The sequence below is a fragment of the Bison bison genome, unplaced genomic scaffold (assembly GCF_000754665.1).
Source record: "Bison bison bison isolate TAMUID 2011002044 unplaced genomic scaffold, Bison_UMD1.0 scf7180017864379, whole genome shotgun sequence".
NCBI classification, from domain to species: Eukaryota; Metazoa; Chordata; class Mammalia; order Artiodactyla; family Bovidae; genus Bison; species Bison bison.
In genome coordinates this window covers 3,692,261-3,707,280 of record NW_011494951.1, presented here as the reverse complement: position 1 = coordinate 3,707,280, position 15,020 = coordinate 3,692,261, and the positions used below count along the sequence as shown (strand labels likewise).

The following is a 15,020-nucleotide window of genomic DNA, read 5'->3' as shown; positions in this document are numbered from 1 at the left end:
AGAGGGAGTGAACACACTTTTCTTCAAATGAAAGCAAATACCAGTTCGGGTAGCTTTCCTGGAGAGGAGCTGAGATCTCACCAGTTCTGCAAGAGAAGGTGAGACTGGCCAAGGTGAGGGCAATGGAGATTGTGAGAGGGCTATGGGAGGGGGCTACAGGAGGGGGCAGAGGGAAGAGAAATAGATGGGGGCCCACATGGGAGTGGAATAGGAGGGGAAGCTGAGGGGTTTATTCATATGATGTCCACACATCTCATATTTAACCAGACAGGTGTTTGTTTTTTTGTTTTTTTGCTTACAAAAGTTTTAGTTGTTCTCAAAAGTCTTTATGATATAATGTTAGGTATAAGTATCATGATATAAAATCATTAATATGTTAGCGTTGGAAAACAAAACATACAAAAAGAAGGAAAGATGTTTATATGAAATAGCCTCTAATTTGGGAGTAGAACTATATATAATTTTTATTTATTCTCTTTGCAAACTGCTCTCTATTTCACTGAGTTTTCAAAAATGTGCCCATAGTTTAGTGATGAACATTTATCACAAAATGCACACAAAAGGTTAGTGTTTTTAGAACATTTAACACTTAAAACTTTTTTTTCTCCTGCATGATGTACACAAATTTCTGACTCTGGAGCAAGAGTACACAAACTACCCTCCATAGGCCATATACGGCCTGCCACCTCTTTGTAAATAAAGTTACAGTGTAACAGAGCTACCTAATCCATTTACTAGTTTACTGTGATCTGGGGCCACTTTTGTGTTCCAACTAGAGTTGACTGGCTGTAACTACAAAGTCTAAAATATTGTATTTACTGCTGGTCCTCTTCAAATTTGCCAACCCCTGTAGAAGAGTAATAAATGCAATCCTAATAAATGAATTTATACCGTAATGTCATTTTCTTTCTCTTGAAAATATGTCCAATTTCACATGTGTATTCCGGGAGCAAATGCAACTCAAAGGCAACAGGACAAGATAGAGGTCATCCTTAGTTTGTAACATGCATGCCTTCATATTCAGACCCTGACCTTGGTCCTTGATAAACTGATGATTTATTTATTCCAGAAAGATCTTTCAAGACTAAAAACTTATGCAAAATACCTACTAGTTTCCTTTTAGACATTAGACAGTTAAAAAACTGCAAACATTTTTAAATCTCCTTTCTCCAACCTCCTGCTATTTGTTAAGTATTATTATTATGTATTATGTATTATTTTTACATTTTCCAGGAATCTTAACATTCTGTTATGAAACCACTGTTTCTACTGTTTCTGTGTTGCTTGTAAAAAATTGTGACGCCAACTCAACCCCCCTATTATTTACTTTTTTCCTTGAGTAACTTAAGAATTCCTTCTTTGTGCTTGGAATGTGGTATGTCACATCAAATGAGAATTCAGTGTTAAATAACCTACATCAAGTTTCCAGGGAATGAAATGTAGTCTTCTTTTTCCTAAAGAGTTAGATTTTTGAGGGGGTTATTTCTCCCATTTCAAGGAAACTACTGGATTATGCTTCCTGGGTTTTATTTATTGATTTTTAACTTCAGCAACATCAATCCTTTTAAAGTAGGATTTGTTGTTGCTCCTACTCACATTTTAGTTGTTCTCTAACTGTTGAACCTTCTGGTATTTCAGATTTTCATTTGCTGTGTTTCTTACTAAGGCTTTCCTATTAATAAGACATTTACTTTTGAGTTATATCTTTTCTGATCTCTTTGCTTCTAAGTCATTTATGGGTCCTAAAATGATTACACTTTTGATCTTCACTTTGTTTCTTTGAGTCTGCATTTTCTTCTCATTCTTCATTCTAACATCTCCTCATAGGAACTTTGTTTTTGAGTTTGTATTCTAATTATAGTGTTTCATAGTTTAAAGCACATAAGGGAATATTCTTTACATTGGGTTATGTTCTCCTGTGATTTGATTCCATTTTTATGTATCATATTCATTTATGTGTAGAGAAATAGTGTGCAAACATTTTTGTTTAACTTCTTCCTTTCTCATTTTTTGATGTTTGCCCAGCTGATGCATTGGGGTTTTTTTTTATTTATTTTGATAACTTTCTGTTTTCTAATTATATAGTGTTGTGATCTGTTCCCCCTCTCAGTCCTATGGTCCTATAGTCATTGCTATAACTACCACATTATTCATAGTTTTAATTTTTTAAACTTTATTTTATTATGGTAAGAACACTTAAGATGAGCTCTAACCATAAAACAGTCTGGAGGAGTCTCAAAAAATTAAAAATAGAGTTATTAAATGATCCTGCAATTTCACTTCTGGGCATTGATTCAAAGAATTGAAATCAGAATCTTGAAGAAACACTAGCATTTCCACATTTATTAGAGCACTATTCCCAACATTCAAGAAGTGGAAACAGCCTGAATATCCATCAACAGATGAGTGGATTAAAAAATGCATACAGTGGAATATTATTCAACCTTAAAAAAGGAAAATCATGCCATATGAGACAATACAAATGAAATGTGAGAACAGTATGCTAACTGAAATGAGCCAGTCACAGAAAGACAGATACTGTGTGATTCCATTTATGTACAAAATAGTCAAAGTCATAGAATCGGTGAGTGGAAAGTGGCTGCCAGAGGCTGGAACATAAGTAATGTATTGTGCACGTACTCTTTCGTCAGGTGGGGCTGAGCTTGTCTTCATAGTGTACTTTTTAGCCAGTGTATGTTGCAATAATGTTACCTGGAAACCTGTTGTTTTCCTTCAATACAGGTTAGTGACCCCAAGGCAGACTTTCAGAACTGGAAAGCCATTTGGACAGCATTCCATTAAACCTACTCTAATTCTCTTTATTCACTGAAAAAAGAACCAAATACCAGAGAACTGGTGACTCTGCAAGGCTCAAAGAGGTTGACAAGAGAAGATGAGAACCTTGCCCACTGACTTATCATCTAGATTCCCACAACACTTCACTAGAAGGTGGCTGCAAATATTTTAGGATGCATAGAAATAGAAAGATTATTTTCTAAAAAATATAACCACAATATCAAAGGTAGTATACATTTTTAATTTTATCAAATATCCTTTCATTAGATTTCATGGATTATCTCATAATTTATTTATAGTTTACTTTGTTTGCAGCAGGATGCAAAAAAAAAAAAAGTCCAATAAAATGATCCAAGGTCATTTTATGCATTTCCTGCCTCAGATTTTAAATCAGTCATTTCTCCAAGAGATCCTGGTTTATTTGAGCAGAAATTGATCCTGAAGACTATAATCTGGGCTGGTCTAATTAGCTCATCCAAGGCATTCTTCTTTTCTGTTACACTATTTTTGATTGCAAACATTTATTTTTGGTTCTTAAGGTTTCATGTCTGTGCTTACATGGCCCATCTGTTCTTACATTAGAGCCCTAGAATATTCATCTTAGTTGTTTTGAATTCCTGGTCTAATCATTCCAAGATCCCTGGGTGGACAAATAAATCTTGCCTGCCCTTTCAATAAGTAATGAATATTGCCCACTATCAAGTCATCAGCGTTGCAGCCCCAGACAGTGTGCCCTGAGGGGAATTCAGATTGGAGAAAAACAAGATACTGGCCCTAAACAGCTAAGATGCATATCCAAGGAATGGTTTCAATGAGCCCAGACTCTTGCATCTTCCCATATGTAGAAAAGCACTGTAATCATTCATTTGAGTGTCTGGCTTTTTGTGATTAGAAGTAATCTTTTGATGCTTGACCTTACATTTTGTTTTCTTTGTTTTGTTTTCAATGAAGGTTCCTATATATCCTGTCTCCTCCACTACCTCTTTGGAACAGTTCCTCAGAGCCATCTGAGAGAGTGTCTCCCAAGCTATAGTCTTCAGTACTTCCTCAAATACAACATCATTCTCAACCTTTAGGTTGTGCATTTTAGTTCGGTCGACCCCTGCCGTGTCTAGTACTGGTGCTTGCTCTGTCTTTTCAAATTATGTTTTTTCTCTTTAGTATGTCTGGTAATCTTTCTCATCAGCTGGACACATCCTGGGTAAACAGACCTGCTGCTGTAAAGAAGCCTTTAGTACTGCAGTGCTGGGGTAGGGGAGGGAACATAGTCTATTGTCTATGAGCACATCTCAGTTCTAATGAGCCTTTGCCTCTGGACTGTGAGCCTCACAAGTGTTTTTCTTCCCCACCACGGGTTCGAGCGTTCGAGTGGACTGGAGGTGGGTATTTCCCTTTTCCTATGTGAACGGCTTAGAACTGACTGTACTAGTATATTTTTCTTTCTCTAAGTGAGTTAGGCTCTGATAAAACCCAAGCAGGTCAGGCTCTGGTTAACTGCTTTCCTCTGAGGGCAGGCCTTGTTGAAAAGAACAAGATGCTTTGCCCTATTTCAAAATGATTTCTTTTCCCCTCCCCTGCAGGAAGCACTAGGGGATTTTTTTGGATATTTACTATCAGAACCTAGTGGGGCTCCCAGAAGTAAAACTCACAAAAGTGTGGGGTCGCTCTACGACAGGACCCTCTTGGAACTTTAACTCCATGCTGACCATCGAGCAACTGGTCAATCCCAGTTTTGCTGCCCCAGCACTGGTGCCCACGGTGAGTCTCTGCTCTCCTGAGCCATGGCTCCCTGTATTTCCCTGTCTGTTCTCCAGTCTTGGGGGCAGCACCTTGCCCAGTCTCCTCAAAGCAACCTCTGAAGTATTCGAGAAAAGTTGATTTTTCAGTTCATTCAACTTTCACTTATTCTTAGGATGGAGTAGTGACTTCCAAGCTTCTGACATGTAACCAGAAACTGAAAGTCCAATTTATCAATTGGATTCCATATTGTATCTGTATTTTGGGCTCAGTTTAGAAATGTTTTCCTCACTCTCATGTTTTGAAAAAATGTGTTTGCTTTCTTCCAATAGAATATAGTTTTTAACAAATACTTGATGAATTTGGGATACTTCTTGCATTGGTATGAGGAATGAATCCAATTTTATGCTTTTTCAAATGGTTAATCAGTTATTTCAGTACTTCTTATTACAATGTCCATCTTCTCTCCACTGATATGAAATGTTGCCTTTATTATATACTGAATTTCCCTATGCAAATGAACATTTGTAGAGATTTTCTGTTGTTCTGCACCACCCCCCTACACTGGCCTATTTGTGCACCAATACCCTAAGAGGCTCAATGATGTTATTTACTATCTGGCCTCTCCTTTTTTCTTTTTCTAATTCTCATTCCTATAGTCACTTTCTCTTCTATTTGCATTGATGGATATCACAGAAACCATTGAAAAGTGAGGTGGGATGATTATAGTTTTAGTGAGAAAGTATTTCTTCATTAAGTAAGTTGCTGGCTTTCAGGATGAGTAGAGAAACAGATAAGAAAGTATGTGTCAATTCATATTTTATGAAATGTTTTTACTATGAAAGCCTATACTAATATAGTAATTTTCCTCTTATCAAACCTCCCCCCTCATGCTAGTGTCCCAGAGTAAATCCCACATAGTTATGATATAATATTTTTAAAATGTAGTCAGATTCTGAGGATGTCCCTGGTGGTTCACCCTCCCAATGTACAGACCCCAGATTCATTTTGGTGAGGGAAATACATCTCACATATCACAATTAAGAGTTCAACTGCAATAACTAAAGATCCTACATGCTACATTTAAAAAATATGTCACAATGAAGATTGAAGATCCATGTGCTGGTGTGGCCAAATAGGTAAATAAATATTTAAAATAATTTTTTAAAATGTCAGATGCTGTTTTCATTAATACTTGATTAGGATTTTGTATTGATATTCATACATGAGATTCACCTGTAGCTTTCTGTTTGGTAAAATCTTTGTCAACTTTGTGGCTCAAAGTTACATTTACTTCTTAGAATTTTAAGGTTTACCTTATTTTCCTATATTCTGGAGTAATGTAAGTAAAATTGGGATTCTCAGGAATAAAGTCCCCATGATTCTTGAGGGTTTCATGGAATTCTCCTGTGAAACCATGTGAGAGCTGATGCTATCTTCCGAGGAGCTTTTCCACTACTTTCTCTATTCTTCCTTCCATGAATCCCGTTCTACTTCAGTGTTATATCTCTGTTGCATTTTTCAGTTGCTAAGTTGTGTCCAACTGCAGCCTTCCAGTCTTCCTTGTCCTTCACTATCTCCCAGAGTTTGTTCAAACTCATGTCCACTGAGCTGGTGATGCCTCCAACCATCTCATCCTCTGTCACCACCTTCTTGCCCTCAATCTTTCCCAGCATCATGGTCTTTTCCAATGAGTTGGCACTTCACATCAGGATGTCCAAAGTACTAGAGCTTCAGCTTCAGTATTAGTCCTTCCAGTGAATATTCAGAGTTGATTTCTTTTAGGATTGACTGGTTAGATATCCGTGCTGGCCAAGGGACTCTCAAGAGTCTTCTCCATCACCACAGTTCGAAAGTGTCAATTCTTCAGTGCTCAGCCTTATTTATGGTCCAACTCTCACATCCATACATGACTACTGAAAAAACCATAGCTTTGACTATATAGACTTTTGTCGGCAAGGTGATGTCTCTGCTTTTTAATATGCTGTCTAGGTGTGTCATAGCTTTTCTTTCAAGGAGCAAGTGTCTTTTAATTTTGTGGCTTCAGTCAATATCCACAGTGATTTTGGAGCCCACCAAAATAAAATCTGGCACTGTTTCCACTTTTTCCCCATCTATTTGCCATGAAGTGGTGGGACTTCGATGCCATGATCTTTGTTTTTAGAATACTGAGTTTTAAACCAGTTTTTCTACTCTCCTCTTTCACCCTCATCAAGAGGCTCTTTAGTTTATCTTTACTTTCTGCCACTAAAGTGGCATCATCTGCATATCTGAGATTGTTGATGTTTCTCTCAGCAATCTTGATTCCAGCTTGTGATTCATTCACCCCAGCATTTCACATAATGTACTCTACACAGAAGTCAAATAAATAGAGTGGCAATATACAGCCTTGAGATACTCATTTCCCAGTTTTGAACCAGTCCATTTTTCCATGTCTGATCCTAATTGTTGCCTCTTGACCAGTTAAAACCAGAGACATGTAAAGTGGCCTTGTATTCCTATCTCTTTAAGAGTTTTCCAGTTTGTTGTGATCCACATTCAAAGGCTTTACTCTAGTCAATGGAGCAGCAGTAGATGTTTTTCTGGAATTCTCTTGCTTTTTCTATGATCCAGCATTGTTGGCAATTTGATCCCTGGTTTCTCTGCCTTTTCTAAATCCAGCTTGTATATCTGGAAGTTCTTGTTTCATGTACTGTTGAAGCCTAGCTTGAAGGATTTTGAGCATTATCTTGCTAACATGTGAAATGAGTGTAACTGTACAGTACTGTGAACATTCTTTGGCATTGCCTTTCTTTGGGACTGGAATGAAAACTGACCTTTTCCAGTCCTGTGGCCACTGCTGAGTTTTCCAAGTTTGCTGGCATATTGAGTGCAGCACTTTAACAACATTATCTTTTAGGATTTGAAATAGCTCAGCTGAAATCCCATCACCTCCACTAGTTTTGTTCACAGTAATTCTTCCTAAGGCCCACTTGAGTTCACACTCCAGGATGTCTGGCTCTAGGTGACTGACCCCGTGTGATTATCTGGGTCATTAAGACCTTTTTTGTATAGTTCTTTTGTGTATTCTTGTCACCTTTTCTTAATCTCTTCTGTTCTGTTAGATCCTTGCCATTTCTTCCCTTTATTTTTCCCTTCTTTGCATGAAAAATTCCCTTGTGAGTCATTCAGTCATGTCCAACTCTTTGCAACCCCAGGACTGTAGTCCACTGTAGCCCACCAGGCTCCTCTGCTTATAGAATTCTCCAGGCAAGAATACTGGAGTGGGTAGCCATTTCCTTTTCCAGAGAATCTTCCTGACTCAGGGATCAAATCCTGGTCTCCTGAATTGCAGGCAGGTTCTTTACTGTTTGAGCCACCAGGATAGCCCAGTTATCTTGAAGATACCTCTAGTCTTTCCCATTCTATTGTTTTCCTCTATTTCTTTGCATTGTTCACTTAAGAAGGCTTTCTTCTCGCTCCTTGTTATTCTCTGGAACTCTGCATTCAGTTGGGTATATATTTCCCTTTCTCCTTTGCCTTTTGGCTCTCTACTTTTCTTATCTATTTGTAAGGCCTCCTCAGACAACCACTTTGCCTTCTTACATTTCTTTTTCCTGGGGATGGTTTTGGTTACATCTCATGTACAGTGTTACAAATGTCTGTCATAGTTCTTCAGGCACTCTGTGTAAGAAATCTAATCCCTTTAATCTATTCATCACCTCCACTGTATACTCATAAGGGATTTAATTTATGTCAAACCTGAATGGTCTAGTGGTTTTCCCTACTTTTTTCAATTTAAGCCTGAATTTTGCAATAAGGAGCTCATGATCTGAGCCACAGAGAGCTTCAGGTCTTATTTTTCCTGACTGTATAGAGCTTCTCCATCTTCAGCTGTAAAGAATATAATCAATCTGATTTCAGTATTGACGATCTGGTGGGGGTCAATATTGATAAGCTCTATTTGCCCACAATAGATGTATGTAATTTAAAATTTCAACATTAGCAGATCTGTTTTCTCAGTCACTGCAGGATTATTGTCTCAACTATGTAGCCCAATGACCATCAAACCCACTTCAAACATTTTATGTTATGATAAATCATACGGCACCCATTATTGCTTCTAAATATTAGAGTACTTTTACAATAAGAACATCAAATTTATCTTCCTTCGTGCAACTTGAAAAATAAGACTAGGTTAGTTCTATGTGGAACGTGCAAATTTCAGGACAGGTTTCACACGTCTCACCATGTGGTTGTTTTCCTTCCATATTGAGAGTCTCCATGTGGGACTATTGTGCTGTCTCCTCCATCCATGTTTTCTTTCTGTTTGAGTCTAGATTGTTAGTGCTTTTCAATGGGCACTCTTTCATAGGATAGGATGCTAACTACTGCCCCCAGGATTCCTCAAATTCATTTTTAAATCTGGAATTTTTCGAAAACAAAATGTATATATTATTTTGTTAAATGGAAAAAAAATTACAGTTAAAAAAAAATTTTAACATGCAAATGCTACTTTCATTACAGCAACACAAGAGAGGCATTTAGTGGGAATTCAAATAATAAATAGAAGATATCAAAGAACGAATCCTCCGTGAAAATACTTCACCTGGCTTAGAAGACTTGGAATGATTTATATATTCAGTAGAGTAAGAAATCAGGGTTGAGAATGGTTTCAAATTAATCTAAACACTTTTTTTCTTTTCTTTGTAAACTATAACTGACTTGCCTACACTCCACAGCCTCTGATGTGGACATGGCTGCCACTCAGGACATTAGTCTGAGGATCGTGCTGGTCGGGAAGATCGGAAATGGGAAAAGTGCGACTGCAAACACCATCCTCGGGGGAAAAGTATTCGAGTCTAAGATTGCTGTGGAAGCTGTTACCAAAACTTGTCAGAAAGCATCCCGGAAATGGAAGGGGAGAGAGCTTCTTGTTGTTGACACCCCAGGGCTCTGTGACACCAAGGAGAGCCTGAACACCACCTGCAGGGAAATCAGCCGATGTGTCCTCGCCTCCTGTCCCGGGCCTCACGCCATCATCTTGGTCCTGAGGTTGCACCGTTACACACAGGAAGAGCAGCAAACCGTGGCGTTGGTCAAGAATCTGTTTGGGGAAGCAGCCATGAAGTATATGATCATCTTATTCACTCACAAGGACGAGCTGGAGGACCAGAGCCTGAGCGACTTTTTGAAGAATCAAGATGTAAACCTACGAAGCCTCGTCAAGGAGTGTGGAGAGCGCTGTTGTGCCATCAGTAACAGCATGAACACAGAGCAGGCTGAGAAGGAAGCTCAGGTGCAGGAGCTGGTGGAGCTGATAGACAAGATGGTGCAGAACAACCAAGGGACTTACTTTTCTGACACCATTTACAAAGACACATTGGAAAGGCTGAGAAAGCTGGAGGAAGTCTTGAGTAAAAGATATATTGATCAATTAGAAATAGAAATCCAAAAAGTGGAAAAGGAGTGTGCTCAAGCATGCGAGAAGATTATGCAGGAAAAAGAGGGGGAAATTGAATTACTAAAGATGGAATATGAAAAAAAACTAAGAAACATTAGGAAGGAGGCTCAAGACAATGTATTTAGCCATGTATTTGATGACATTATGAAGGTGCTCTCAAGAATATTTCCTTTTTTCAGGAAGTAACTATTTTTTCACAGTTTACTATGGTTAGCAAAGCATCTCTCCAGCTCACTCCCTATTGCTGTCCATGCCTGCCTCCCCTCCAGCAAATACCAACCACAAAATTGATTAGTTTGAGCTCTGGTTCATTGGACATGGTTCAAAGACTCAAATGAAAGGAATTACAAGGCTGAAATGCATCTTGCATTGAGCATTAGCACTACCTGTGAAACACATTACACAGGCCCCTTGTGAATATTGAGTAAATATCAGCAAAGCTTCCAGTCCCCCCAGCAGCATTTTCTCTGGTTTGTGAGAGATGAGATAATAAATTTTTGTTGTTTTAAGCCACTAAACTTTGGGGTAATTTGTTACACAGCAGTAGATAACTAGTACAAGGTGTAATGTATGTTTATGCATATATACAAAATATTTCTTTAAATATTGGCCACTCTGCTTGCCACTGGGGAAAGGAATTTCAGATTCTGGGAATCAGGGGTGGGAGGAAACCTATTTTGTACTGTAGACCCTTTAATCTATTTCAGTATAGTTTTTATCCAACAAATGAACAAAGAGACAATAACATTTGTAATAGCCTCAAATAAACAATAATTCCAAAGGCCCATTTCAAAAACAGTTGTCTTATTTGTCTCTGCTTTCCTTTTCTAGGTGTTGGCTTAAAGTTCTTCTGCCTATAAATTTAGATCGCTCTGTGCCAGAATGTTCCATTTCCCCCTGCAGATCCACTCTCTTCCCTTTTATGTCCTTTGGCCCTGCCAGGGACCACATCCTGGGGTGCAATGTTCTCTGACTGTCTCTCAGACACCACCAGTGAGGAGGCCAACAGAGGATCCATGCGAGCCAGAGAATTAGATGAGGATGTTTGTCTCCTGGATCCCTCTCTGCCCAGTCCTATCTGACCAGCTGTCACCTCCAACCAAAGGTCCAGCCACAGGCATTGGGGACTCTCAGATCTGACCAGTAAAATACACCTGTGTAGGAGTCCTGTCCTGCCACACCTGTGGTGTGTCTGCAGCAAAACTCCTGTTTCCAGGGATCACAGCTTGACCTGAGAATGAATTTTAATTTTCAAAAATGCCCAATCTGGTGATTAAGGTAAATGGTAAAGCTGTAAGTGGTCGCCATAAAATAAAAAGACTAATCCTCTTTTAATATCCCTAACTCTAAAGTCAATGTTTCTGGAACAGTTTCAAATGTGTTGTGGGAAGTGGAAAGAGGATTAGAACACAGGCTATAGCTCAAAGGGGACAAGTTTGAAGGATGGTAATAATTTGACAAAAACAAAAGAAAGCTTTGTTTTAAAAAAGTAATCCTTGCAAATGCATGCATAATCTCTAGTATGTTTCTTAACACATTGGTCTTGTTTACCACTAGTTTGTCTAGATTTCTAGAAAAATTTAAAAGAATCAGATATTTAAAGGATACAATTTGGCAAATATCAAGAAAGTATTTCTTCCCATGCAATTAATAATGCCATTGCTTTCTTTGCTACCTGAAATTCTATAGCTTGTTTATTTATCTTTTTGATTTATCATCTATTCATTTATATTTGCAAATTTATTGCCATAAAAATTTATGGCAGAGAATTCTCTAAAAAAATGTTTTAATCTCCTTGAATATATAGTTGCAATCCTTTTTATAATGCTTAGTATTTTTATTATGTTCACTGTCTTTTTTATTTCAATCAGTATTAGCAGAACTTTGTCAGTCATTCCAAAGAATTAAGTTTAGTTTTCAAATTTTGATATGCTTATTTGTGCTGTCTTATATTTCATTAATTGCTGTTCCTTTATTATATATCCTTTCTCTGAGCTCATTGGTTTTACTCTGCTCTTCTTTTTTATTGCTTTCTTATATTTGAGTATACATATTGAAGATTATGAATTATCATCTAAATACTGCTGTTGTTGTTCCGTCACCAGCTCACGTCCAACTCTTCAAGACCCATGGATAGCAGCACCTCAGCTTCCCTGTCGCTCACCATCACTCAGAGTTTGCCCAAGTTCACATCCGTGGTGTCAGGGATGCCGTCCAACCATCTCATCCTCTGTTGCCCTCTTCTGCTTCTGCCTCAGTCTTTCCTAGCATCAGGGTCTTTTCCAATGAGTTGGCTCTTCACACCAGGTGGACAAAGTATTGAGCTTCAGCTTCAGCATCAGTCCTTCCAACGAGTATTCATAATTGATTTCCTTTAGGATTGACTGGTTTGATTTTCTTGCTTTACAAAAGACACTCGAGAGTCTTCTCCAACACCACAGTTCGAATGTATCAATTATTCGGCACTCTGCCTTCTTTATGGTCCAACTCTCACAGCTGTATGTGACTACTGGAAAGACCATAGCCTTAACTATACAGATCCTTGTCAGCAAAGAGATAGCTTTGCTTTTTAACACACTGTAGCTTAGTCCAAAAGTTTTATTTAGTTGTTATTCAGTTCTCCATGTAGTTTCATTCATTAAGGGAATTACAAACTGCTCTGATTTCTAATAAAACATGAATTCCCTCTACTCCATTTTCACTTATATCTTTGAAATTTCAGTGAGAAGTGTATCAGTGAGCAGAAGATATAAAGGTAGTTTAAGGACATACACAGGGGATGAAGGGGGGCAGGCACAGAATGGGGTGGGAGCCCTGGTTTATCCACACATGGCACTGACTTGAACTGCACACCTGTTCTAACTGGGTGGTCTTCCTTCAGCCTTCCCTACAGGGCCAGGACAGGATGATGTGCAGAGAAGCAGAAAAGGGGGGTGGGGTGGGATTCAAGTCTGAGATTCTCAGAACCCCTAGTAGCAGGGCCCTACTCCCTAAAGGACTATCAGCTGCCTTTTCACCTCGCAGGTCCCCGTAACACAAGCCGGCTTCCTGCTGCTCTCTTCCCCTAGCCCCTGACTTCTGTTTCATGCATTTTGGGTCCCACACAAATCACTGTTTTATTTTACCCTCTATGTCCTGTGCTGAGACTCTCCCCCTGACCAGGCTGAGATCTCCTCTTATAAACACCACTGCCCAGAGCTGAACACATAGATGATGTGCAGTGAATACTGGTGTGAAGGAATGAGATAAAATGGAACAAAATGGCAAGAGGAGGAAAGGGTGGGATGGACAGAGTCTGTCCAGTCCATTAGCAGAGGCGGGACTTTCCACCGACTCTTGCAGGGAGCCCCTTGCTCATGAGGACTCTGGGGTTGACACCATGCCCTCCATGTCCCTTATGAGATATAAACTTGCTGACAAAGAGTAGTCATGGGCAAAAAAAAACCATGAGAAATATGGGTCTTGAGCATGGATCCTGTTCTCTGGGCTGCCCCCACTGCACCCAAACCCCATCCCATCCCTCCTTACAGTCTAATAAGGACCCCTTCCCTGACAGACATCCCCCAGGCCTCCTCTCCTCTCACCCCTTCAGGTCCCCAGGGCTTCTTGAGCTGAGGTTTGAGTGATGCATTAAGGTCCCTTCTTGTCCTCGGCATCCAGGTTTTTCTGACCAAAGCCTCAGGACCTCCTGACCAGGCTCCCTCTGTCTTCCAGAGCCAGATCATCTAGAAGGGCTACCTGAGGTGTGCCAAGAAGACACCAACAGTGGTTTCCACACCTTCTCTCTTTAGGAACCAAGACACCAAAAGGGAGCTTGTGAGCTCTGGGTTTCCAGGGATGAAGACTGGGAGAGGAGGCATTGCCCTCCAGAATAGAATCTCACACAGGAGGATGAGAAGATAAGCCAGATGTTCTAGAGAGTTCTCCTATGGAGCTTTCTGGTCACAGGCCAAGATATGGGAGTTCTCATCGTAGAGCCATACAATGCATTTTACAGTGTCCTGTTCCATGGTCAATGGTATTCTGTTTCCTAAAATTTCATCAAACTTGGATTACTTTCTCTGGACCTAGGGATCCACAAAGCACCGTGTTGCAGAAGATGATCATAATGGCAATGACTATTATCATCTTTATCACTTTCTTACTTATCCTTCTCCATGAAGCAGTTTATATTTTTGAAAATGGTCTTATTTTCATTATTTTAAGTTTACTTCTACAATCCCTGTGATATGGTCCAATTAGATATTACAATTCCTGCTAACATATTAGGAACATGATTCAAATGATGTATTAAGGTAACACAGTTAGTTATGGAGATGACATCTAATCCAGGCTTCTATTTTCCATATATTCTCCTTCAATCAGTCAGTTCAGTCGCTCATGACCGATTCTTTACTACTCCATGGACTGCAGCACACCAGGCTTCCCTGTCCATCACCAACTCCTGGAGCTTGATCAAACTCATGTCCATCGAGTCGGTGATGCCATCCCACCATCTCATCCTCTGTCTCCCCCTTCTCCTGCCTTCAATCTTTCACAGCATCAGGGTCTTTTCTAAGGAGTCAGTTCTTCACATCAGGTGGCCAAAGTATTGGAGTTTCAGCTTAAACATCAGTCCTTCCAATGTATATTTAGCACTGATTTCCTTTAGGTTGGACTGGTTTGATCTCCTTACATTCCAAGGGACTCTCAAGAGTCTTCTCCAACACCACAGTTCAAAAGCATCAATTCGTCAGACCTCAGCTTTCTTTACAGTCCAACTCTCACATCCATACATTACCACTGGAAAAACCATAGACGAGACGGACCTTTGTTGGCAAAGTAATATCTCTGCTTTTGAATATGCTACCTAGGTTGGTCATAACTTTCCTTCCAAGGAGTAAGCGTCTTCTAATTTCATGGCTGCAGTCACCATCTGCAGTGATTTTGGAGCCCAGAAAAATAAAGTCTGACACTGTTTCCACTGTTTCCCCATCTATTTGCCATGAAGTGGTGGGACCAGATGCCATGATCTTCGTTTTCTGAATGTTGAGCTTTAAGCCAA

General features: G+C 39.4%; 2 protein-coding genes across 5 annotated transcripts in view; both read left to right on the top strand.

Annotated features, from left to right (window-relative positions):
• Positions 1–10,772, top strand: GIMAP7 (GTPase, IMAP family member 7). Of its 4 annotated transcripts, none has more exons than XM_010857257.1 (2): positions 1–98; positions 9,255–10,772. In XM_010857257.1, exon 2 carries the CDS (start codon positions 9,269–9,271, stop codon positions 10,160–10,162), a length of 894 nt encoding a protein of 297 aa, XP_010855559.1. In that variant the 5' UTR covers positions 1–98; positions 9,255–9,268; the 3' UTR covers positions 10,163–10,772. The 4 variants fall into 4 exon arrangements, with proteins under 4 accessions (XP_010855559.1, XP_010855560.1, XP_010855558.1 ...); XM_010857258.1 differs by having other exon boundaries at positions 10–98; positions 9,040–10,772; XM_010857256.1 differs by having other exon boundaries at positions 28–113.
• The window catches only part of GIMAP2 (GTPase, IMAP family member 2), a 34,155-nt gene continuing 19,164 nt past the window's right edge, over positions 30–15,020 (top strand). Inside the window, 2 exon segments of the mRNA XM_010857260.1 lie at positions 30–113; positions 2,743–4,175. Of these exon segments, the coding sequence (XP_010855562.1) occupies positions 4,095–4,175 (81 nt within the window). The 5' untranslated portion in view covers positions 30–113; positions 2,743–4,094.